Raw genomic sequence first — 27,790 nt, forward strand, 5'->3', positions numbered from 1 at the left:
ATCTAATTTGGAAAGACTTTCCCTCAAAATGAATTAATAATTTTATCGTCTGCAATGTCTATTGGTTTAAATTAGTTTAAATTTTATTCTAGCTGTAACTTCTTTAGTGGCAACACTTGGTTCTGTTTATAATCGTTTGCTGTTAAAATTAATTAGTTTTTTGTATTCTAAGACAGGTTTGCGTACACTGTAAAAAAATTCCGAAACGTTCCTGAGTGTTTCCGTGTAACGTTTCGGGATTTCAATGGTTTTTATCCACTTCTTGGAAATATGAAGTATCATTGTCAAAAAGTTTCCTGAATGGCTGCAAGTTGTCCATATGCAGACATCTCTCTATTGTAAAAAATATTTTTAGCTCCCAGTTTAAAGATTAAGAGTATTTATAATGTGTATCGGCTTCCGTTCGATTCCGGCTCGTCCATGCTGATTAAACTTCCAAAGGGAGCAAATAAGTATGGACTACGTAGCTTAGCAAGAATTGCAATCAAGCGAGATGCTTAATACTTGCAATTCTGTCTTAGCTTTGGCCCTTTTTGCAATACTGCTTTTGCAACTGTCTTGATTCATCTGGAAGGTGCCAAGCTGTTATATTATCACTACCTTAGATTACTCTGAAGTTCCGAGGGCACGACGGGAAGATTTCTGGATTTTTCAGGAAGGTTGCTGAATTTTATCGGAAAACGTTCCTGGTTTTTGCGAGATATGTTACTGGCAGAAATTGGGCACATCAGCTGCCTATTATTTTCCAGTAACGTTTCTGAATCGTTTTTACAGTGTACGCAAAATAATTGATAACACTAAAAACGATTCAGGAGCGTTGCTAGAAAATAATGGGCAACTGATGAGCTCAACTTCTGCCAGTAACGTGTCTTGCAAAAAACAGAAACGTTTTCAGCTAAAATTCAGTAACCTTCCTGAAATTATCCTGGAAAAATTCAGAAATCTTCCCGTTTAAAGCCAGTCGTGTCTCTTTAACTATAGAGTAAACTTAGGTAGGTATAATAAAAAAGCTTTGTACCTTCTTGATTTATCAAGAAATCTCGAAAAGCAGTGTTGGAAACAGGGCCGAATCTAAGATAGAATTGCAAGCAAGTATCAAGAATTCTTGCAAAGCTACGCAGTCCATAGACTTCTTTGCTCTCTTTGGGAGCTTAATCTTTTCTTATAGAGTTAGTTTTTCATAACAGTGAGGAGTCTGCATTCGTGCGACTTGTAGCGGTTCAGGAAACTGTTTGACAGTGATACTTGATTTTTCCAGGAAGTGGATAAAAACCATTAAATTCCCGAAACTCTCACAAAACGGAAATACTCAGTAAAGTTTCGGAATTTTTTTACAATGAAAAAAAAATTCTCAAGTAAAATAATGTGAACTTCTTCAATTAAGTTTTGCTTATTCTTATTTAAATGCTCAGGTTTGCTGCTAAAGTATGGATATTAGTGTTAATTGGAAGCCATAAAAATAACTCAAGATCGTCAGTAGCTTTTGTATGATTTGAGATAAATCTTTACTAATAATAAAGCTGAAAGTATCTCTGTCTGGATGTCTGGAGGACGTCTGGATGTCTGGATCTCTGCGACACGCATAGCGCCTAGGCCGTTCGGCCTATTTTCATGAAATTTGGCACAAAGTTAGTTTGTAGTATGGGGGTGTGCACCTCGAAGCGATTTTTCAAAAATTCGATGTGGTTCTTTTTCTATTTCAATTTTAAGAACATTTTCCGGAGCAAAATTATCTTAAGATGGACGAGTAAATTAAGAAATTATCATGACGTGGAATGGGAGAGCGAATGAACGTAACAAATTGGCGAGAAATTCATCATACATTACTTGTAAATATACAGGCGAACCAAATGACCTTTTAATTTTCTACTACGGGCAAAGCCGTGCGGGTACCAAAAGTTTAAAATAATGGGAAAGAGACTATAATTTGAAAAAAAAAAAATGAAATACAAACTAATAGACATTTAAGATATTATTATGCTATTCTTAAAAAAATTGTACAGTAAACTTTCGCATTGAGAAACTAGCAGGAGTCTTAATCTATTCTTATTAAAAGCATAAATTGTTTAAATCGACCTTTGTAGTTGCAACATGGCAAGGTCTTCAATCGCAAAAGTCTTAACAAAAGAATTAATGCTTACATAATCTTGTATTTTTTTTTTACAATCATGTGCAAATAGATGTAACTGCATTACAGTAGAACTCCAATTATCCGAACTCCAACTATCTGAACTGCTGGTTATCCGAATCGATTTCAGATATTTCAGGGAAAATAAGTTGAGGGTTAAAACATAATTGTGATTCGCAAAATAAAGGTTGTACCTACGAGCGCTATAATCCTCTCCCGGCGAAATTAGTCAAACAGCTTAATTTGACCGAGCTGTCCAGCAAGCAATGACATTATTTTCCGTACCATAGTTCATAATGTTCAAATTTCCCTTATAAGTACGATTAGCATGAAAAGTGCTACCTTTCTAGTTGATTAATTAAAAACGCTTTCTTTCTTTTATTTATTTTCCTTTCATTTTCAAGATGCATACATTAATTGCCTAAAATAGATCTTTTTTTTTTCTCTCAGAAAAATACAATTATCCCAATTTTTGATTATCCGAACGGGTCCGGTCCCAATTGATTCGGGTAATCGGAGTTCTAATGTACTTTAAATACAAAACAAAAAAAAAAGCTCTATTTTGGGAACATACTTTTTATTTAATTTTTGCTTGTGTAACATCTTTTTCAATTCAAAATCGAAATTCGTCCAAAAAGTAATTTTGGTTTTGAACTCTTTATTTTGCAAATACCTTCTTAACTCGACTCTCTCAGATGTTATACTATTCCAGGGCTGTGGAGTCGGAGGGGAAAATGATAGACTCCGACTCCGGCTGTTGCAATTTTGAACCTTCGACTCCGACTCCTTTACTCCAAAATCAGTCCGACTCCGACTCCGCAAAGCACTAGAAGAGTTGCGGACTTTGAGGGAAAATAACCGACTCCGACTCTTGCAACTTTGATCCTTTGACTCCGACTCCTTTACTCCAAAATCAGTTCGACTCCGACTCTGCAAGATCTAGAAGAGTTGCGGACTTTGAGGGAAAAGAATCGATTCCGACTCCGACCCTTGCAACTTTTAACTTTCGACTCCGACTCCTTTACCCCAAAACCAGTTCAACATCGACTCTGACTCCGATTCCGCAAGCACTAGAAGAGTTGCGGACTTTGAGAAAAAATGATCGACTCCGATTTTTGCCATTTTAAACCTTCGACTCTGACTCCTTCACCCCAAAATCAGTCCGACACCAACTCTGACTCCGATTCCGAAAGCACTAGCAGAGTTACAGACTCTGAAGGAAAATGATCGACTAAAACTCTAACTCTTGCAACTTTAAAGCTCCGACTCCGACTCCTTTACCTCAAAATCAGTCCAACACCGACTCTGACTCCGATTCCGCAAGCACTAGAAGAATTGCGGACTTTGAGGGAAAATGATCAACTCCGATTCCGACTCATGCAACTTTAATCCTTCGACTATGACTGCTTTACCCCAAAATCTGTCCGCAAACACTAGAAGAGTTGCGGACTTTGAGGAAAAATGATCGACTCCGATTCCGACTCTTGCAACTTTAATCCTTCGACTTTGACTGCTTTACCCCAAAATATGTCCGCAAGCACTAGAAGAGTTGCGGACTTTGAGGAAAAATGATCGACTCCGATTCCGACTCTTGCAACTTTAATCCTTGGACTCTGACTGCTTTACCCCAAAATATGTCCGCAAGCACTAGAAGAGTTGCGGACTTTGAGGAAAAATAATCGACTCCGATTCAGACTCTTGCAACTTCAAACCTTCGACTCTGACTGCTTTACCCCAAAATCTGTCCGATTCTGACTCTGCAGCCCTGTATTATTCAGCAGCGAAATTCTCCATAAAAATATCAGTGATCGTAAAGTCATCCTCTTCCAAGAATTCATTTCACAAATCGAGTTCTACAGATGAAACCTGCGAGTTATTCGGCAACAAACTTCTTCGCATAAAAATAGCGCCGGTCGTAAACTCGCCTCATTAAAAATCACCCTTGCTGCTTGTTGCTGTAGCGATAAGCATTATCATCGAAACTAGATCATGTGACCATTCATGGAAACCATCAGGCACTCTTCCCCTGAAAGCAATGAATGGCTTCGGGAGTTAATTTACACTAATCGTCGAAAATTCTGCACTCGCAGCTGATTAGGGAATAGGAGGGAAATGGAGTAGGAATTGATCCCCGAAGCCTCGTTCGAAAAATATTTATTATCTGTTGAAATTCTGTTCACAAGGAAGAGTTAGCCGCTTTGTTAGGAGCTGGAATTGCCAAAGCTTGTTCAAACTCACTTTGTTCACCTTCGTTAAGACCAGATCTTTGCAGGACAATCAAATGGGGAGTTTTAAAAGAGGAATAGTGAATATTTCCCAGTAGACGGGGGAAATTATTGCGGAGAAATTAACGAAATCGAAATGTTTAAATGGCACTCGGATGCATGGAGCTCGGCCAATTTGAATTCAGTTAAGTGGAATTCTCGGACTCTTCGAGCGGGAAATGTTGCTGCTAATTTTCCTTCAATGGAATGCTTACAAATGCGCTGCGTGCAAAAATTGATAAATTTGTTCAGTCTCAAACTTTGAAAAATTAGGTTTGATATTACAATATACTCATGTATAATCAATGCTGTAGTTGGGGAGGAACACTGGAATTGTCGTACCCCGAAATATTTGTTTTTTTTTTTTTTAAATCTTAAAAACTAATGTAAATATTATGTGAAGGGGTTTCAAACTGCCTTTCTGTTGGTGCCCCCCCCCCCTCCACCTAAACATTTTCTTCCAACTTCAGCACAGTGTACAAAAATGTTACCGTAAAAAAATAAAACTGTAGAATGTCGACTTTCACCGGTGAATGTCTACACATAGCAAATGCTTCGGTGAAATATCGAATGTTCTATTATATATTTTTGTACATTCGGACCATTACCGGTATTTGTCCACAAGCAAAGTCAGGATAAAAGGCGTACTTAGTTATTTGGTTTTAGTTGCTAAAACTTGGACGTAATTTTGATGTAATTTAAGTAGCTTGAGCAAAGTTTTCTGCCTAATATATAAAACTAGTAAAAAGTAGTGACTGTGCATAAAATTACGATTCTCAAGTAAATTTTTAATAAAAGCGTTTAGCGTTAAAACTGATGGCTGGATGTTAAATCTTGGTCGTCAAACTAAACTTTTGAATTGCAAAATACGACAAAGGACTCCTTATTTCGAAACCTGGCACACCTCCTATGCTCTCGCGGAGGTCGAAAAGAGAAGCCGAAGTTAGCAGAGACCAGAGAGGCAATAATCTGTACTTAAAACTAGTATCTAGAAGACATAACTAAAATATTAATGCTCAACATTTATCCAAGTTATAAAGTGCTTTCATTTTTATTAGGAAGGTAAGTAATATCCTTCTTCTTACGTTAAAAACTAAACTTGCATGTCCAAGAAAAAAAAATCCGTGCTGCTCTTTAAGGGGGTCCGGGACACATTTTGAAATTTTTTTTATTATGTACTTTAGAGTTTTGAAATTTTTTGAACTGATTCATCATTTATTTAATAAGCAAAATCATAACATGAATATGAAAAAAAAAATATTTTTTTATTTAAATTTAATTAGTTTTTTTCAAAAAAATGGGGTTGCTTTAAATTGCTATAACTCAAAATATTGTTGGTCAATTTTCAATTTTTTTTCAAAAAAGTATGCACAAATATCTAAGCTTTAATTTTTATTCGGCGATTTTAAAAATATTGATTCAATAAAAAATAAAAAATATTTGAAGAAAAATTTCGAAAAATTCGAAGATACTTTTTTTTTAAAAAATCATAATTTCTGCAGTAAACGTTTTTTTCAAATTCGCCGAATAAAAATTAAAGTAAATTGCTTGAAAAAGATATGCTCCAAGTTTCATTACTTTATCTGTATCGGTTCCTGACTTATAAGAGTTTGAATGCAAGAAATCGGGAAAAATTGCATCATGGAGAAAAACGCGTTTAAAGTTTCAAAGTTATGTACACATTCGTTAGATGCATGCAACAAAAATAACTATAACTTTCGTTCTATTTAAGGTAGAAACAAGATTCAAACGTCCTCTTAAGCAGAAAAAAACGAAGCAATTTTTCAAATTATAAAAAAAAATTGCAAAATTTGAGGATTTTTGTGTCCCGGACCCCCTTAAGTGAAAACTCGTCAACAGAGTGACAAAATTGTAAAATTTGTGTATCTCAATGTTTTTAAAATTCGTATTTGCTTGCGAAATGGCTACACATTTAGTTATATCTTTTAGTATAATAGTGAAGCATTTCACTTTTTCAAGGATAAATATCTAATGATAAATAGTAGTTGAGCACTTTTATTTTATTTTCCAAGGAAAATTTTGCAAAGAGCTTTGTATAATAAAGAATAGTCAGGGGCAGAAGTTCTCAATTTATTGAATGAAATTATAAATTTTGCAGAACAATTAAATGCTACTGCATTTATGTCTCCAAATTTGCTGAATCGTCTGACGAAGTTTGCCAAATAAGGAATTTTTGGAAGGTCACATTAACCGCCCGTGACCTCCCATCCGGGCACCCCTGAACATAGTAAAATCGTTTGGAAGGAGATACACCACTTTTATAATAAACGACACAAATTTCTCTTCTCACTGTGACAAGAAAAGAGAAAACGTTATGTCACACTTGTAATGTTTTATCGCATCTGAAATATGGAGGTAAATGTTGACATTTCCTGGTGTAAGTTAGGAACAAAAGCATTCATCAAATATTTCGGATATAACCAAGCGACTGTGTGAATGTTGACATTCACCAGTGCCAGACGTCATTCTCCTAATTTCGATCATTCACGCTAACATAAGTGACACGACTCAAAAAACACACTGTAAAAAGGATTCAGAAACGTTCCTGGAAAAAAATAGGCAGCTGATGTGCCCACTTTCTGCCAGTAACATGTCTCGCAAAAATTAGGAAAATTTTCCGCTAAAATTTAAAAAAAACCTTCCTGAAAAATCCAGAAATCTTCCCGTTTAAAGCCGTTGTGTCTCTGGAAGTTCAAAGTTATCTTGGAGAGGGCATATATTACAGCTTGGCACCTTCCTGATTTATCAAAACAGCGCAGAAAGCAGTACTACACGAACGCGGCCACAGCTAAGCTAGAATTGCAAGTAAGTATCAAGCATCTCACTTGCTTACAATTCTTGCAAAGCTACGAAGTCCATACTTATTCACTCCCTTTGGGAGTTTAATCAGCATGGACGAACCGTAAACGAAATGAAGCCGATACACCTTATAAATACTCTCAATTAATCTTTAAACTGGGGCCTAAAAATATTTTTTTACAACAGAGAGAAGTCTGCATTCGCGCAACTTGTAGCAATTCAGGAAACTTTTTGTTAGTGATGCTTGATATTTCCAGGAAATGGATAAAAACCATTGAAATCCCGAAAGGTTACACGGAAATAGTCAGAAATGTTTCTGAATTTTTTTACAGTGCAGTGTCGGAGAAAATTAAGGTTGTACACAATACTACTTTTAACTGATTTGTTCTCGAATACTACAGTTCGTGCAAAATACTTATGATGTTTTCATTAATGGTTAGTTTTCGTAATCTAAATCAATAGGGTATACTTAAAGTTTGAAAATTTTTCTTTAAAAAGATGAAGATTTAATAATTTTGTTACTTTTTACTATGGGTCATTTTCTCTAAACTGCGTCATTCTTGTCCTTGCTCCAAAAATGACAAATTAACTTGTGTAGAAATAAAACCGATGCAAAAATGCTTTAATAGCATGTTTTTATTCAGTAAGTTACCGAACGATAGCCAGGACTAAGGCAGAAATACATGGAATACACCGCCAGCTCAGTCAATTTCAGCCGAGGAGTGCATTTTCCAAAGTTTGTTTGGCACTCTTGTCTTCCTTAAGAGGTTTTCCATCTCCAGCTCAGTCACTCCTTTGTCGGCTGGAAATGACTGAGCTGGCGGTGTATTCCATGTTCTTATGTTTGTAAAGTAGGCTAAAACACACTCACTATTATTATTATTATTTATTTAAATGATTTTTTAAGGTGATAAATGTCATTCCCGTATGTGTCCCTTCCCCAACCTTAAAGCAAAATTAGTTCTAAAAAGTCAGGCAGTCATACATGTTTGAAAATAAATTGTTGTTTTACCTATTATGCAGTATAACAACAATTATGCAGTGTCGTAAAATAGAAAAAACAAAGACTTTTCAAGGTTGGAACTATATTGAAAAAATAACAAAAAATGTCCTTTGGTCTTGTTGTCATTCCCCTGTCGAAGAATGGAATTAATGGTTCTCACATCTGGTAATAGTTGTATTTACCCATAATTTAGTCTTTGAATTGTTGTCTCATTGTAAAAATAATTTTAATTGGTTCTTTTTGGAAAAATACACAGTCAAGTACAGCTGGGTGATCTCAAGTTAAATCTTGTTAAGTATTTTTAATGACTGTCACTACAATGTCTCTGCTAATTAATATAATTTTGTAATAATCACTCAATGAGTGATTGACTCTTGTTTGTATGGAGTTTTTCCACCTTAGTTTAAGTTACATTGATTTTTGTTGCATGTAGTTCTGACAATATTTAAGTTAACTTTAATTTTTATCATTCACCTGCCGCCATTCCCCTCTCACACGTAAGGGGAACTAATCACCACAATAACTACTTTTTTTTCCTTACTACTTTTTTCTTACTAACTTCTGTGGCCAGGCTTCGATAAGTATTAAGTATATAAGACTTCGGGTTTAACTTCAATTCACAATTTGTAATTTTGTTAAAAGCGAAATTTGTGAGCTTAGTGAACTAGACAAAGTTTTGCATACTTTTTCCTAAGTAGTAATTCAACTGTATAAGAGAAAAATAGAAGATTTTACAAGCAAATTATCCTTTTTACTTTTTTTTTAATTTGTAAAGTGATTACTCTTTTTGGATATATTTATTCAAATGCATTTTCATAAAAACTGTTAAAAATTCAAGATTCTTGGTGAGAAATTTTTTATCTTTAATCGGACTAAATATTTTAAAAGAGGGGTTTTTTAAATTCCAAAAACTGCTGCTCATTGTATCTCGTAAATCCATCACAAGAATAAAAAAAGGTTTCTTGAGTAAGTTTTAAGCTTTTGTCTTGAAAGTAAGTCGATTTGACTAGAATTTTAAAATTTCAGTATTATTTTCGTTTGAAATGCCCATGAAAATGTACTTACCTTAAGTAATTTTCAAATTAGTAGAAAGTAGTTTCTAAGTACTTTTTCAAATTAAAAAAATATATATATATTACTTATAATTTTAAAAGATAGATGAAAATGCTTTTCATTTTACATGGTGCACTTTATTTTACTTTCAGCAGAGTAAGTTCGATTTCGAATTTAGTGAAAAAGAATTTTGAGCAACTACGCCAAATTTCAAACATTTCAGGCGTTTTCTTTTGAAAAACTTATGTATGAATATGTGCAAGGAAAAAATGTAATTTTCAGAAACCACTCTTATTCACATTGAATAATGAAAATCAGGGCATGATTACTGAATAAGTCAACAAGGCCATGGCCTAGGGCCCCTGCTCTTTAGGGGGCCCCCAAATGGCTAAAATCGTTTTTTGCAATGAATAAAATTGCAAAGCTTAACTACATCAGAGCCCAAAAAAGCGTTTGGCATAGGGCCCCCTGACATACTAATCAGGCCCTGATGATAATGCCTCTAACATTTGCGGTTTGAAAAATTTCCCTCATTTTTATTTAATGATAAAAACGACTAACATAGACCTTAAAAATGGAAGGACTTGCTACCAAAAGGAGGTAATTTCAATTTCCACGTTTTTCAAAAGGTTTGAACAGTAGCTCAAAACACCAATTCACTTTTTCTTTTTTTATATTTTAATAACTCCCCTTATTCTTCTTAATAGAGTTATACAAGAAGAGTCATAAAATTTTTTAAAAAATAAATTAATCAAAAATGTGATTTGGTGGTTTAAGCTTTAATGTGGAGTTTTTGAAAATTGAATTTTTTTTGGAGCTACTTTATTTATTTATTTATTTATTTTTGACTTATTCTATCAATTTCAGTAACTAAAAGTAATGCTTTTGACTGAAGTAAAAAAACCCATTAATGAACCTCAAACTTTCGTTAATATTACAGTCATTCGGAATGACCTTGACCCCAAATTTCCCCTCTCTCGTATGTTAATGGTGTAATTTCATGAAAGCCACTGCCACTAAGAAGAGTAACTTTGACTCACCTGAGAAATATTATTTAAGATAAATTATTTTAATAGAAATAGTATACACATTGTAACTTACTGTAAGTACACATTTGGCTAGGGTTTTTTTTTTTTTTGTAAATCTTTAAAGTTATCAATTTGTATTTCATATTTTCTAAAGTTTATTATTTTGCATAGAATAGTACAATTTAGGATTTGTCCCACACGGACGGTGGAATCACCCAATTATCGCTATTTATTATTGTTATCATCATCATATTAGATACGATTATTATTAAGTTTATTAGGCATTAAATGTCACCCATTTTAATTAATATTGGTTATGTTCAGTAAATGCATATGCACTTAGAAACTAACCTCTAATTATGAAATTAAACTGCCATTAAAAATGAAATAATTATTAATTAAACACCGTGGTAGTGGACAGTTTACATTCAACCATTTATGTGCCTTTGTGTGACACCGTGACAGAAAAAAAAACGCTGGTTTAAACTTCATTTTAAGGAAAATTGTTCGTGTCATAGTTAACCGATTCCATTTTCCATTGTTTTATTGATTTCACTGATTTCGGAAGAGTCACGCAATATGTTTTGCTTTCATCCAACAGAGGGCAGCACTAGGAGAAGAATGCTTAGATGATGATGGGGAGGATGAAGAGCAGACGAAAGATCGCATCGGCCGCCGGGAGTCGGAAGAGCGGATGACGCAATCCTCAGAAGCTCTCATAGGATCCATCAACTTACACATGGAGCTTGCTACAAAGAAAAGAGAGGTAAGTGCTGCCATCTCTGATTGATTTTGTGAACTATTATTTTTTGTTTTTATCTCTTTTAGCGCACAAGGAGTAAATTTCAACTATAATTATAAACGAAAATCATCTAATCATAGTGGGATTTTCTAAGTTATTATTATTTTTTTTAAATCGGAAAATTTTTGACTTCGTGCTCACGTGCTTTTAATTTCCGGTACCAGAAACTATCCCGTTTTTTTTTTTACAGCAAATGAAATATACATGTAATGCACATTTACTTAGTGTAAAATGACAATGTTATGTACTGCCTCTAGAAAACTTAAAGAACTGGTTAATTAATTAACTTTGAACAGTTAATTATTAATTTACTTTTTATGTTATTATTTATTTATTTAATTTATTTATTTATTCGAAAAACATCTTTTAAATTACCTTATGGCAAAAGAAAAAAAAAGAAGAAAAAAACCTGCAGACTTCCATTCCCATGCCTAGAAATTTAAATTGTTACAATATTCGAAGTTAACTATGCTTTTCGATACGTAAAAAGTTTCCTTTATAATACTACTAGTATGAACATTATTCATTTCAATTTTATTTCTCAACAAACTGTTTGTACTCACATACTTTTTTTATACCTTTACACTAAAATACTATACAATATTTTATTAAATGTTACATGAAGTTTTAAATTCATTTTGTGCTATTATTTAGCTTAATTTTTAAGCTAAATAATAATTAGGTTAAAAACAAGAAAACAGCGTATAAAGTCACTTAATCGAAAATAATTTGTTTAGTTTAACTTTTACTAATCTTCGTTTAAAATGCTCAGTCATTTTGCCAAAGTTTTCTTTCTTTGATACAAATTTATTATTTAAGAAATACAATGATGTTTATATCTTCTAGAAAAGTTTTTTTGGTTTCACTTGCACAAAAGAAATAGTCAATTTAAATTAATTATCTCGAGTTTTTGTTGTATTTATCTATTCATATTATTAAATCTTCCTTTAATTGTTGTTCTGTTTAAAAATGCAAGTTTTTAATTTATTTGATCAGGTATCTCAACTTGTCGACGAGATGCAACGATTGCAATCAAGCATTAATAATTTAAAAGAAATGAGTACGTCTAAAGTAAGTATTTTTTGGTACTTACACAATGATGTTATGATTTACAAATTATTAATTTACTAGAAAATCGCCCGTCAAGGTATGACGGGTGAAAATCGCTTCTATATTTGAACGAAGCAACTGCCTATCTGGTGATATTTGGATGGTTGAAATGTTAACCCTAACTCCAGTGGATGAACCCTAAACTCCAGTAGATAGCGTTCATTGTTGACCCCTTTTTCGTCTCTTCATTCCCCTGTAATGACAGTTTTATCAGTAAAACAGTTAAGCTACCGGATACAGTTCAGCCTTGTCAAAACAAAGCCTTTCCTTGCATGTCAAACATTACCAAAACATATTATCAAATTCGTGACATACACCGCCAGCTCAGTCATTTCCATCCGAGGACTGCAGTTTCGTGCTTATTAGCAGTCATCGGCCCAGCATAGGAGAATGACTGAGATACAGATACAGATCGGGAGAGTTCACTGCGCCAGAACCAAGGTTCTTTTACGCGGTCTGAATGAGAGAAATAAACAGTAGTCGAGCTGGCGTGAAGGGGCGGTGTGAGGGAGGAAGAATGACTGAGCTGGAGATGGAAAACCTCTTAAGGAAGCCAAGAGGGCCAAACAAACTGGTAGCTAATGTAGAATTGGCACAGACCAGCCGAGTGACCGAAGCAATGGTTCGGTTCAACTCGAAGATTGAACGCGAGGCAAGGTATATTCAGTAAATTACCGCCCATTAGCCAGGGCTAAAGCAGAAATGCGTGAAATACACCGCCAGCTCAGTCATTTCCAGCCGAGGACTGCAGTTTCGTGCTTTTCAGCACTCATCAGCCCGGCAGTGTATTTCACGTATTTCTGCATTAGCCATGGCTAATGGGCGGTAATTTACTGAATATACATTATCAAATTATCATGCCGTGGCGCGAGTTTCATTGTTGGTGACGTCACAGAGCGTTACTCGATCAATGAATTCGCTATTATATATATGAGGATAATACGCTTTTTTTCTGAGTTCTCTTTTTTTTTTTTTTTTTTTTTTTGACATTTTACACTTTTCTAAGTCAAAATATCTTTTTGTAAGAACCAAAATAGTAAACATTTTACCGCTGGAAAGTTAGCTTACTAAATATAGCTACTGCCACGCTTAAAGTTGTTATGTAGTAGCTCTTAACCAAAACTTCTAGTGAATCCTCTGAACTGAACTTTTCAGGTGAGCGATCGATTGTTTTCAAGTCAAAACTGCCTTAAGCAGGTCAATGGTAGTATAATCGAAGAATAAAAGAGTTTCAGAGATATTTGAAGAAACGCGTTTTTAATTTCTCATAAGGGGCCGTGGTAGCCCGATCGGTAGAGTGTCGGATTCGGAGCCGGAGGGTCCCGGGTTCGAACCTCGATGGTCGAAGACCCACCGTCGTCATTAAAGGGGACTGGGCGACGTTAAATATGCTCGTGGTCTCAATGTCCTCCAAGTGAAACGATACCTCTGGGGGTGGCTAGCACCAGGTAGCTATTAGCTCCTGGACTAGTTCTAAATTCTCATTAACTGTTCGATCCGGTGATGGTGCTGCCATCTATCGGTATATAAATAATGGAGGCAAGGCACTTAGTATGCAGTCCTCGACATAAATACAGTTGTAGTCAGTTGTGACTCTGAACTGGAATAGGAATTTCCCATAAAAAATACTAAAATTTGAAGTCTATGCCACTGGGGGAAAATGATTTATTTTTCTCTGAAAGCAACTAAGCATGCTTGCACAATAAAACTAAAATAAGATAGAGGGGAAAATGCAAACGGAAAACATGTGAAAAGTTTTTAGATACTGCAAAGAAAACAAAGAGCCTTTAAGTAGCATTGCACAGTTTATCCGAATGTCATTAAAATCCCAACCCTCGTTTGTTATTGTTGTCATTTTTAATCATAATTTGACAGTATTTTTTTTTTCTTTGGATACATTGAAAATATTCCCAGCACACATTGAAAACTTTTTTCGGAACGGTGTCTCCCACTTTAAAATTTCTTCCCCCTGTTTTTCAGTTTCAGCCTTACCTTTTGATATATTTAAGACGGGAGGGAATTTAAATATCCGCGAAAAGTAAGGATAAACCTTCGGAACACTTTAATTCAGAAAAAACGTTTCAATTGGCTGAATGTCCACTAAAATCAAAATGTGTTCTGTTAAAAAGAAACTACACTGCAATGGGCTCCAAATCTGTCCCGTTAAGGATATTTGTTAAATTTAAGCTTGGAAACACATTTAAGAATTGATTTCGTATAAATTTGGGCACTCTTGTGAAACAGGGTTGGCAAAAACCCGGGTTTTTTTTAAAACGCCCATGGACCCAGGGTTTTTTGGGTTTTTTTAAATAAAACCCCAAAAAAAAACAACTAAAGATGGGTTTTTTAAAAGAAATGGGGGTTTTTTTTCTTTTTTAGGGAAAATGTGGGGTGCTTGTAGCATATTGTAGCGTAAGTATATGGACAAAGCACAAAAATTGTCTTGGGGGTAAAAAAAGCTGGAAAATTCAGCGTTTTCTGAAGAAAAGTAAAAAGACAACGGAACCCAAGAATGGTGAAGTTTCAGATTTTTTAGTTTCCATGATTACCAACAGTTAGGGCATAGTTACTTCTCGAGTGATAAAATCTATTGTTCGTTTTTAATTACTACACTTTTTTCTGCATTTTACTTTATTGTAATTTATTTTGTCATGCAAAACTGCTGTTGGACCTCAAGTAGTTTAAATCCCTTTTTACTGAATTCCAGCTTAATCAAGACATTTCTTTGAATTTTATGTTGCCTGTTTTTCTATTTCTGTGTACCGAGTAAGAAATGTTAAACTTTTTCATAAGATAATGAAAATATTATACATCCTATTCTGTTTTCTGTCCAACCGTTTGTAAAACCTGTTAATTTCTGTAACGCCGAAACACATGCCTGCTGTAATTGGCAATTTGTGCTTTTTGACGTTGTTTTTTCTTACTTTACTGTTCAGTACAAAGGTATTTATTTATCTCATACCTTGTTTATTCGAGATTTGTGACCTGTTAGTTTGCAGAAAATAATTCGCATGAAAGCCTTTTAGCTAGAGTAGTTTCCTCTGTACAATCTACAAATATTGAGAAAAACAGACTTGACATGACTTAGTCAAGATAATTTGAGTTATTTATTGACCAGTTAAAGAAAAAGTTAAATATATTTATTTAAAATCTTTGAAGCATTTTTTTAATGCCGTTAAGAGTTGAGAAATACTATTAAAGTTCAAAATTCATTTTTTATGTCCATTGTCTGTGATAAGAACAAATAAAAAAGAAGTTTAAATTGTGAAAGTATTTAAATTTATTAACTTTTTAAAAACTTCTACAAAAATTTAAAAAACCCAAAAGTGAACTAAATAATGGGTTTTTTTAAATGGGTTTTTTCAAAAAAAAAAACCATTGGGTCCAACCCAATTGGATCCAATCCGGTCAACCCTGTTGTGAAATCATTGCTTTTTTTTCCCCCTCGCACAAATATAATTTTAAGTTTTCTTCCACTACCAGTCAATACAATCTCTCAATATGATACAACAAGATATTCTGCTACAATAAGTAGTAGTGGGCTGCTATCGCTGAAGTCGACAAGAAGGATGCCCTTCTCTTTGCCCTCGTCCGTTTCCCCGCAGGAGTTTACAGCTGTCCCTTTAAATAGCTGTAAAATTAAAAGAAAAAGTTACTGGTCTAATCAAAGGAGAATTTCCTTAGTACTGTATAAAGTGCGCTGTAAAGCGTTCTAAAGGAAGGGACACTTTCTTATGTTCAAAAAATGTTCGCAAATGCTTCCCAAAAATATTAAAAGGTGTAATGAACCAAATAAGTGTTTTCAGAAATGTTTTTTTAAATCTGTTCCAAAAAGTGTGCTTCAAAGTGTTCCAAAAAAGGGATGCAATGGAGTCGTTTCCAAAATTTTAAAAGTATTTTTTTCTGAAAGAGCATGCTTAAAAACAAAGGTTCTGACCATTTTTTAAATAATTAATTTGGGTTTAATAGTTTTAAAAAATTGCTTAAATAGGTGCGCTTTCATTGTTTACACTTCTGTCGTGTGACATCACAAATGATGAAATGCCATTCAATGTTGCCATTTACAGAACAAAATATTTAATTCGCATCTTTACTCACGTGCATTGGCAACGATATGGTTGATGGCAAGCGTAGAGCGCAATTTTAATTCGCTTCTTGGTTCTAACGTGGAAACGCGGTACAAAAATGCGCCAAAGAGCGTCATTTGTGACGTTATCAAGATCACGCCTTGTTTGAAAAATCGATCATTTTAAAAAATGCATTAAAAAATAACTGTTGGGAAAAAGAAAGTATTTTCTGCGTCCATGTTGTTTATTTTGCCCATTGTATCCATTTCAATGACTAAAAGTAGTACTTTTGACTGAAGGAAATCACCCCATTGTCCGTTTTCAAAAAACGTCGGGAGAGATAAAGATTTGCAATGCATTGTTATTATTACTGTCAGTTTTATTGTTAGATTTCTTAAGTAAAAATACCTCTTTTTTTTTTTTAGATTTCTCAGCTGCAGGACATAGTCACGGAAAAAGACAGAGTAATCAAAGATTTGGCGGAGAAACTACTACGTCAGCAAGATTACACGGATCTAAAGAGAGAATTGAGGTAGGCCAACAAAAGCTACCTATTAGTACACTGTAAAAACGATTCAGGAACGTTCCTGGAAAATAATAGGCCGCTGATGTGCCCAATTTCAACCAGTAACAAATCTTGCAAAAACCAGGAACGTTTTTCGATAAAAGTCAGTAACCTTTCTGAACTATTGGAAAATCTCTCCTGTTAAAGACAGTCGTGAACCTTCTAAAAATTAAATTATTCGATTAGAACTTCCTCGATTTACTAAGGAAGCATTGTAGCAACCATGGTCAAAGCTGCACGAAAATTGCGAGCAAGACTGCAGCTATCCAGTGACATATTTGCCCCCATTGGGAACTTAAGTCAATCTGGACGTGCATTTGCCCCCATTGGGAACTTAGTCAATCTGGACAGGCTGTAATCAGGTTAAAGCCTATACACTTAATAAACACACTCAGTCAATATTTAAACTGGTAGCAAAAAATGTCTTTCACACCAGTGAGAAGTCTGCATCCGTGCATCTTTTAGCAATTCAGGAAACTTTTTTGCGAAAATACTTGATTTTACGGGGAAATAGGTGAAAACCTCTGGAATTGGAATTCCGAAAGGTTCCACGGAAATAACCAGTAACGTTTCGGAATTTTTTTGCAGTGTAATAGTGGATAAGTGAAAAATCATGTAAGCAATGGTAATAAAGTACTGAATTTCTCAACTTTACATGAGCAAAGACTATTTACAAAAACAAAAAAATAAAAAAAATGTGGACATTGGTATCTTTAAAATTGTTTTTCGCAGCATAAATTTTAGTATGTGCAACAAAAATTCATCATTACAGTAAGTGTACAAACGTCGGTATAATGTATTTTCAGCTGTGAGGCAGAGTCAGTGCAGTAAACTCCCCGATTATTCGCGGAATTGGGTGGCACAAGTTCCTCTGATAAACCGCAAATGAGGGACAAATGAGGTAAAAATTGTCCTTCCTCAAAAACTTAGCTGCAGTGATGCATAATACTTCCTTTAAACAGTGAAAATATGTACAGTCTAGTAAAAATACACTGTAAAAAATTTCAGACACGTTACTGAGTATTTCCGTGTAACATTTCAGGATTTTAATGGTTTTCATCCATTTCCTGGAAATATCAAGTATTATTGTCAAAAGGTTTCCTGAATGGTTATAAGTTGCAGGAATGCAGACTTCTCTCTGTTGTAAAAATATTTATAACTAGTGGCACCCGCACGGCTTCGCCCGTAATAGAAAAATTAAAGGTCTTTTGGTTCGCTTGTATATTTACAAATAATGTATGGTGAATTTTCTCGTCAATTGGCTTGTACCGACGTTACGGTTCCACGCTATGATAATTTCGTATCTCGCCAACTGGCTTGTGCCCATGTTACGGTTCCACGTTATGATGATTTCGTAATTTATGATAGTTTTTTTCTTAAAATTGGAATAAAAAAAGAACCACATCGAATTTTCGAAAAATCGCTTCGAGGTGCACACCCCCATGCTACATACTAACTTTGTGCCAAATTTCATGAAAATCGGCCGAACGGTTTAAGCGCTATGCGCGTCACAGACATCCTACAGATATCCTACAGACATCCTACAGACATCCAGACATCTAGACATCCTCCGGACAGAGAGACTTTCTGCTTTATTATTAGTAAAGAATCCCAATTTAAAGATTAACTGAGAGTATTTATAAGGTGTATCGACTTTAACTCAGTTACGGCTCGTCCTGACTGATTAAGCTCCCAAAGGGAGCGAATAAGTCTTTGGACTACTGAGCTTTGCAATCATGACTTGCAATTCCGGCTAAATACTGTTTCTGGAGCTGTTATGTTATTCTTATCTCAGATTCCTTTGAATTCTAGAGGTACGACTGGCTCTAAACGTGAAAGTTTCAGGAGATTTTTAAGAAGGATACTGAGTTTAAGGGGGAAACGTTCCTGGTTTTTGCAAGATATGTTACTGGCTGAAAATGGGCACATCAGCTGTCTATTATTTTCCAGGAACGTTTCTGAATCGTTTTTACAGTGTATTTTTATTTTTGTACAACAGAACTTAGCATCAATAAAGAACAAGAAAGCACAAAAAAGGAATAAATAAACGAAACCAAAACAACTGAGTTTAAATTTACAAATTTTCGATAAAAAACGGTTATATTGGTATTACTTTTTACTGCGAAAACACATGTTCCTGATTGTTGATTGACTCGCGGATAATTCGCCCAGCGGATAATCCATTCGCGGATAATTGGGAGTTTACTGTAGATTGTATTTTTAATTTTGAAAAAGAGTCAATATATTGCATTTCTAACTGTAATAAAATATCAATTATTTGTATTTTTAATTTTAAAAATGTCAGAAGAGTCAGAATGTTTTAGTTTTTTCTCAGAAAAAGAGTCTGCACTGTAAAAACAATTCAGAAACGTTCCTGGAAAATAATGGGCACCTGATGAGCCCAGTTCCTGCCAGTAAAATATCTTGCATAAAACAGGAACGTTTTCCGCTAAAAGTCAGTAATCATTCTGGAATTCTTCTCGAGAATTCGGAAATATCTCTGAATACAGGCAGTCGTGACTCTGGAACCTTCAGAGAAAATTTAGGTAGGTTTAAAAGAATATCTTGACACCCTCCTGATTGACCAAGATAGCTCCTAAAACATTATTGCATTAGTGACCTTAAGATAGAATTGCTAGTAACTCTGCAGCTCCCGCTGCAACTCTTGCAAAGCTACGAATCCACAGACTTTTTCGCTCTCATTAGGAGCTTAGTGTACATTCGTACAACTTGTAGCAATTCCTGAAACTTTCTGACAAAAAATACCTGATTTTCACAGGAAATTGATGAACACCTGTGAACACCCGAGAGGTTCCACGCAAGTAATCAGTGGCTTTTCAGAATTTTTTAGTGTGTATCTTGTGTTTTTAAATGTAAAAAAGTCAATGTATTGTACTAGTTACTTTTAAAAAAACTGAGCACGTTGTTTTTTGACTGCAGGAAGAGTCAGTTTAGTGCACTGTAAAAACGATTCAGAAACGTTCCTGGAAAATAATGGACAGCTGACGTGCCCAATTTCTGGCAGTAAAATACCTTACAAAAACCAGGAACGTTTTCCGCTAAAATTCAGTAAACTTCCCGAAATTATTCCGAGAGCTTCCTGAAAAACTCCCGTTTGAAGCCAGTCGTGTTTCCAGCACTTTAGAGTAAACTTACGTAGGAATAATATAAAAGCTTAGCAACTTCCTGAATCATTAAGGAAGTTCCATATGAAGTAATGCAAACATGGTCACAGCTAAGCCAGAAGTGGACACACACACACAAGCGAGTTTCAAGAATATTTCTCGCCAGCAACTTTAGCAAAGCAACGTAATCCATACTTCCTCGCTCCCTTTGGGAGCTTGATTAGCACGGACGGTCCGTAATCAGACAGAAGCCAATACACTTTATAAATAAGCTCCGTTAATCTTTAAACTGGGAGCTAAAAATATTTTTCACAACAGCATTCGTGCAACTAGTATCAAGTCAGGAAACTTTTTGACAGTGATACTTCATTTTTCCAATAAGCGGATAAAACCCATTGAAATCCCGAAACGTTACACGGAAATACTCAGTAAGGTTTCGGAATTTTTTTACAGTGTGGGTGCGGGTGTGTTTTTGTTAATTCTTTTTACACAATGTATTTCATTCATTCATTCATTCAGTCAGTCAGTCATTTAGCTATTTATTTATTTTATTAAAAATTTTTATTATTGAATAGGTTGCTCAAAGCTTTGGACATGGGAGGATGGCAACCATGGAACTCTGAGCAAATGGAGGTCAGCTCCCCGACGCATGACAAAACGCCTCCTGAACCGGCAGACACAAACGGATCAAGAATGTCACCTTCATCTGGTACAATCTTTGGTCTTATAAATATTTATATTAATGTCCAAAATCAATCCTTTTTGCATACGTTAATCTTTCTTAGAATAGAATAAACTGATAAATTTAAACAACAAACGATAATAAACGAAACCAACTTTGCCACTGCAGAAATTACAGCTGAAATGAAAATATAAATTAATATTAAGCAACCAATATTGCAGACGGTAAATATTAAATGGTTCCTACGTAGTCTTTAAAGTATAAATGATGCTTATTATGGTATTCATACACTGTAAAAACGATTCAGAAACGTTCCTGGAAAGTAATAGGCAGCTGATATGCCCAATCTCTGCCAGTAACATATCTCGCAAAACTCAGGAACGTTTTCTGTTAAAATTCCGTAACTTTCCTGGAAAATCCAGAAATCCTCCCGTTTAAACCAATCGTGCCACAGGAACTTCAGAGTAATCTTAAGTAGGGATAATATAAAAGCCTGTATCCTTCCTCATTCATCAAGACAATTCCGAAAATAGTATTGCAAATATCGCCAAAGCTAAGCCAGAATTCCATACAAGTATCAAGCATCTCACCTGATTGCAATTCTTGCAAAGCTACGTAGTCCATACTTATTCGCTCCCTTTGGGAGTTTAGTCAGCATGGACGAGCCGTATTTGAGCTGAAGCCGGTACATTTTATAAACACTCTCAGTGATTCTTTAAACTGAGCTAAAAATATTTTTACAACAGAGAAGAATCTGCATTCGGACAACTTGTAGCAATCCAGGAAACTTTTTGACGATGATACTTGATTTTTCAAAGAAGTGGATAAAAATCAGTGAAATCCCGAAATGTTACACGGAAATAGTCAGTAACGTCTCGGAATTTTTTCACAGTGTAACGAACATAAAATATGAAGAGGTAAACTGAAGGGCACGGTCCTACAAATCCGTGGACCTGGGCACCACATCTTGAGATGCACCAAATTTTTCTTCTTCCTTCTTAATATTGTTTTCTCTTTTTAACGCACAGCTTAATATTATAACCATTTTGAGTACGTTTTAGAGGGATTACTTTAAAATATAGGTTAGAATGTTTGATTGTTTTTTTGGACACACCAATTGCTTTCAAAATATATGGATTTCTTGCGTACGGGGGCACCAACTTTTACCAAGACCTAGACATCATTTTGGCTTGACCCGGCCCTGGAAACGTTACTAACTCGCAGGGGCGTGCACAGGAGGGGGAAGAAGGGACACCTGTTGGCCTGGGTCCGAGCCTGAAGGGGGAATAATATTTTTAAAACTAGGGGTGAAATAAAGGGGTAAACAATATGGAGGGGGCCCCGAAAAATCACTTGTGACGGGCCCCAAAATTTCTGTTCAAGCCCTTGCTAACACGGAAATGGCTGTAATTTTCGTACGCAGAAACACGCAAATGGCAAATTCTACTAAAAAGACAGTAGAAAAGGTCCTAATTACCTGTTCTCTGTTGCAGAAGATGAGAGTGGTGGTGGTGCCGATGAGAGTGCTTCCACGCCCCCTGCTTCATCAGACCCTGTGGATGCTATTTCTGCTGAGCAGTTGCAGCGTTGCCTGCGTCTGAACGTTGATCGCTTCTGTGGTGAGTCCCTCAACACGTTGTCGATCTCACGTTGCGTTCGAGAACTCCTCAGCGTCAACAACATCGGCCAAAGACTGTTCGCCAAATTGGTACTCGGACTTTCGCAAGGTAAGTGGAATAACTGACATTGAGATTCAACCAATAAGCTCCTGCGAGATGTAAGGTAAATTTGATAGTTCGAATTTGCAGTCAAAAAAAAAAAAAAAATCCGAAACATTCAACAAGCAACAACACAAAACAGAAAAAAAAATCACACTTTCATGAAAAACAAATGGGAAGTTGATGTGGCTAATTTCTGCCAGCTACATATCTGGCACAAAAAAAAAAAAAAAAAAAAAAAAAAAAAAAAACAAAACAAAACAGGAAAGTCATTAATCTTACTAAAATTATCTTTTTGAAGAATTCAGAAACCTTACCAACAAAAGTCACTAATGTTTCTTGGAATGAAACTGGAATAAATCCCCAAAAAACTGTTACAGTAGGCGCCGCTTAATGTGATCACTTTGGGACAAATACAATTTGATAACAATAACCGAAAAGAATCCAGGAGACACAAAATAATGATTTTTTTTCCAATTAAAGTGCATTTATTTTGGCAACCTCAAATTAAAATCACAATGACTCAACTGAACGCAGTTTTGAATTATAAATTATTAAATTAATATCTGAATTATAAAAAGATAAAGCTAAATTATGCAATTTTTAATCACATAGTAATAGGTGAAGTAAAATATGACCGTTTTCCCCTGACATTCGTAAACCAGTTCAAAGCAAATTCAGCTTTTCCATCTTTTCCAGCAGGGTTTTGCTTGTTGTTTAAATTTTAATTTAACTTCGCTTTATTTTCAATCTTGACACAATTCTTTAATAGTTTACAAAGTAATGGGAACAGTGGAGGTCCTACATCAATGCCAGCAACATGTCCAGCGACTGAATTTTTTTAGATGCAAAAGCAAGTTTTCTTATGGGGGAATCTAGTCACTGGGGGGCGAACTTTCTGTAGCTTCATTCCTAGAAAAATTTTGAACTGCTATTGAAAACCACAAAATGCTACACAGAAAGTTAGTCTCGTCAGGGTTTGCCTATGTATTTCTGTTAATTGAGGAATAAAAACGAGGAAAAAAATTGAAAGTTTATGAAAAAGTGATAACAATAAACGAAGACGCTGATTACAATATCCGACTTTTTTTAACGTGTGTTAACGTACAAGTGTTCCGGGACTTCGTGATTCTGATAACATTAAGCGAATGATAACATTAACCGTGATCACATTAAACAGCGCCTACTGTATATGCCCAGAGTTTGGCACTGTTCAATTACGTAACTCTTTACTTTTGCCCGCAATTATTGCAATGCTTACAGTATCCAGAGATAATCCTTCGCTTTTATTTGGGGTTCAATCAATCTGGGCGATTGAAGGCAAATTGCTTAATAAAAACGCTGAATTTATTTTAGCACTGGTGGCTAAAAATATTTTCCATAACAGTTAGAAGTCTGCACTCATGCAAGTCGAAGAAGTTTGGAAAGCTTTTTCGCAAAAAAAAAAAAAAAAAAAAAAAATCATAGGAAACTGGTAGAAATGTGAAATTCCGGAACTTTGCCCAGACACTCAGACGCTTGGAAATTTTCTGACAGCGCATCAATCAGGAATTAGGCTTCAGTGTATCACGTTTTTGTTGGCAGAATTGTCGAATCATTGTCAAATCCGCTGTTTTACATTGGTGAGGAATTGAATTTCTACAGTTATTGTGCGTTTTTATCGAAATTTGATGGAACAACATGTGTTCCCAGGAGAAATATTAGCATACTTGTAGGTTTGACTGTCGCTTTTAATCAGTCTCATCCCTCTTAAATTTTGATTCTGGGTAGAATTTCTTTTCATTATCACTTTTTATTATTCACATGAATTTTAGAAATACAATATAAAGCATTAATAAAGCATCAAATAATAAAATAATAAAGTAATTTTGAAACTGGAGATTTTTATAAGCTGTCTATATTTGAAATAATTACATATCTGAACAAATTAATTTGTTTCCAGCCTAGTTCCTATATTGTGTTAGTAAATACTTTTTGACTGATCAGAACTCAAATTTGGTGCCCCTTAAAGTTATATTTCTTTTTTCAGGAACCGTGTCAGAGCTTCTTTCTAAGCCAAAGCCGTGGGACAAACTCACCGAAAAGGGAAGAGATTCCTACAGGAAAATGCATGCTTGGGCTTGTGACCAGCATTGCGTTATGTTGCTCAAATCACTTCTTCCAAAAAAAGGTAATGTATTTTGTGACTATAGCATGTCATCAATCTTTTAAAGATGATTTAATATTTTGCATCAACAGAACTAAATTATTGAAAATATTCAGTAAATTACCGCCCATTAGCCAGGGCTAAAGCAGAAACACATGAGCCTACATTAGCTACCAGTTTGTTTGGCACTCTTGGCTTCCTTAAGAAGTTTTCCATCTCCAGCTTAGTCACTTTCCTATGCCTGGCTGATGAGTGCTAATAGGCACGAAACTGCAGTCCTCGGCTGGAAATGATTGAGTTGGCGGCGTATTTTATGTATTGAAAATATTGTCATAGAAAACATGCCACCTCGTGAACTGAGCTGGTGTTTCATGAAAATGTAGGCAGGAGTAAACATAAAGGGTTGCTGTTTTATCGGCAGTATTTTCCACATTTGTGGCTTCCTCTCTGAATAGGTGACTCTGTTTCTATTGAATAAATGTGAACTTCTTACCTTCTTTCAGTGAATTTTTAATTCATTATAACTTTTTTTATGCATGATTTGATTATGATTGAGGTATATCATTGACGAATATGAGATTTTCGAAACGGAAAAGCATTATTTTATTCTTCAGGGAAACTAATTTTTCTTTTCTTTCGCGTTGCTTTATTTACCTCTGCTATCGCTTCACGTGGAGAAGACAGTAGACAGCATTACTTAAAACGTCTAAACCTACCAATTGTTTCTTCCTTATAGCAATGAAACTATATTTGAGGCAGTGAGAAGTAAATGGATGTGAGTGGATATTTTCAAGTTTTTAGTGAAACGAGTTTAAAGTTGCGGTCTTAGGTAGACTTTCGTTGAAAACTTTTTCTAAATGATGTTGTACAGCAGCACCTACCAGTACTATTAGTACTATCTCTTGCCGCGAAATAAAAGAGAGGTTCACCAATCGTTTGAATTGGTTACCTCCAAATTTTTAATCTTGGCACTTACATCCCTTTACTTCTCACTGCCTCATTTGTGCTCTGAATTGACACTCAGGAGTTAGGGGTCAACTGAGATTGCCCAATTTACAAAGTTCACCAAGATGGATAGAGCTACCCAGTCAGCTATTAGTAGACTTGCAAGTGGTCATATCAAGAGCCTTTCTTTTTGATAAGGGGCAAAAATTATATTTGAAGCGTCCCAAATTCAACTCACAACAGGCCTCCCCAGAACATCTGTTGAACTGCGCTGGGCTTACCAGGGAGGACATTTATTCTAGTCCTCTTCTGGTGTTCGACTTTTTGAAGGTTTTTGGAATCGTGGACCTGGTCTAGCCCAGCGGCTAGAACAGGAGGAATAAGACAACAACAACAAACTTCAACAAATAGATGAAGAGAACTTTCTTGCAAAACATGTTAAGAGGTTTGTATGGTATTACTCAAAGCTAAATGGTAGTTTCTGTTTGTGTAGGACGAGAGGGATCTTCAAAGCCAGAAACTGAAGATCGAAACTCACACACAAATCCCGACGCACAGTGTCCTCCGTCAAGCACAGAGGACAACAACAACAACAATTCGGAAGTATCCATTGCTTCTCAACCTCAGAATCAACACAAAGACGTGAGGCATCACCTTCACCACATGGGGCACCATCCTTTGTACCCTGACGTCATGAATGGTGGAAAACCCTTCTGCCACTACGGACCAGAGTTCCCACCTGTGATGCTGGCCCATATCTATCAAGAAGAACTGCTCAAACTTATAGGTAAATGTTAAATCTGTAACCTTGAGAACAACTGGGTTCACCTCTGGGGGCACAACAAACGGCTTGTTAAAAAAATTGTACAGTAGAATATCGTTTACCCGACCCCCGTTGATCCGGATCTCCGGTTTATCCGGATCAATTTTTTGTAGAGTTTTAAAAAAGTGTTGCAGTCACATATAAGTAATTTTAAATTACAATATCTAAACTATGAGGTCGCTTTTATTTTGATTAAGTGTACACCTCCTATACGTAGAATAAATTATAGTAAACTAACACACAGCATGGCATGCTTGGATCGCCAGTGTGGCACTAATGCAAAACAATCCTATGTTATTTTGTTACATAGCAGTGTTTTATGCTGTAGTAGAAACGATGTCTGCTTTTTTAAGAATTTGTTTTGCTTATTACAGTTTGACCATCGATTACATGGAAAGGCTAATATCCGGTTTATAGGCGGAAATGGACGTATCTATTAGTTTATAGGGGCGTTAATTGGTTTGTTTCAGATGTGCACTTTTGCATCTCTATTATTTAGCCTTAGTTTTGTGAAAATGAAAATTTGCTCGCAGCAACATTTTATAAAACTAAGTAGATTCGATCTCTATCCTCACAGCTAAAGTTAATTGATTTATTTATTCACAACAAAGTTTTGAGCTTACCATTTTGCTTTTACGTTCCTGAAAGAAATGAAAATATTTTTTTTTTTTTTTTGTTTCCATGGTAACTATCTTTGTTTCCCCTTACTTTATTTCTGAGAATGCAATATATGAATAAGGCACTAGTGACATTATAAAACGCGTGTATCAATATCCCATCGCTATTTTCCCATCTTCCCTGCTAGATTCATTCAGATGGAATCGTCTTTACTTGGCAGATTGCCAGATTACGTACAATCCGTGGTCAAACAGTACCTATATTACCTGGATTATCCGAATTGCCTTTGATCCCCATTCAGAATTCAATGTTAGTTTGATTTTAACTGCAGGTAAAGCAGAAAGATACTGCTACACTGTTAAAACTGCGGGTTGCGTTCGGTACCTTTCAAGGGTGAAAAGCTTGTTCACCAGCGGCACCCTATACGGTGCTGAAATTGTACCCTTAACACGCGTGAAAAACTGGCACCATTAATCCAGCGTGCACCGCGGTGAAAAATGGAACCCTATGGCAGAACATTGGCACCCTCTCTGTTTCCTGTTGAGCCCCCCCCCCCCCCTGGTATTATCTGCACTTTTGGACACAATTGTGTACTTCATTATTATTTTTTTCTGTTATAAAAAACTAAGTCTTGGTACGTTTTCCACATTGAATAGTTTTGAAAATAATTAAAACTTGTACATTAAGGCATTTGATCACATTTCAACTTTCGAACATAGTTTAGAAGTGTTCATGACTTTAATTTGTCTGTTCGTGCACTAATTTTCGTACATCCACATGGATTGCTGAGTAATTTTAATATATTATTGACATTTACTGCAGCATGATCGTACGGAAAATGAAGAGCGTAGGCACTATTTGTAAATCATTTACACGAACAAGAAATACTCAAT

At 35.3% G+C, this 27,790-nt stretch overlaps 1 protein-coding gene across 1 annotated transcript in view; it reads left to right on the forward strand.

Moving 5' to 3' along the window:
* The window catches only part of LOC129228698 (homeobox protein cut-like), a 165,552-nt gene that overhangs the window by 118,114 nt on the left and 19,648 nt on the right, over positions 1-27,790 (forward strand). The window contains exons 2-8 of the mRNA XM_054863381.1: positions 10,911-11,062; positions 12,095-12,169; positions 16,701-16,807; positions 20,541-20,686; positions 22,141-22,374; positions 24,395-24,535; positions 25,950-26,243. Of these exons, the coding sequence (XP_054719356.1) occupies positions 10,911-11,062; positions 12,095-12,169; positions 16,701-16,807; positions 20,541-20,686; positions 22,141-22,374; positions 24,395-24,535; positions 25,950-26,243 (1,149 nt within the window). The remainder of the gene's footprint in view (positions 1-10,910; positions 11,063-12,094; positions 12,170-16,700; positions 16,808-20,540; positions 20,687-22,140; positions 22,375-24,394; positions 24,536-25,949; positions 26,244-27,790) is intronic.

The sequence above is a fragment of the Uloborus diversus genome, chromosome 8 (assembly GCF_026930045.1).
Source record: "Uloborus diversus isolate 005 chromosome 8, Udiv.v.3.1, whole genome shotgun sequence".
Taxonomy (NCBI): domain Eukaryota; kingdom Metazoa; phylum Arthropoda; class Arachnida; order Araneae; family Uloboridae; genus Uloborus; species Uloborus diversus.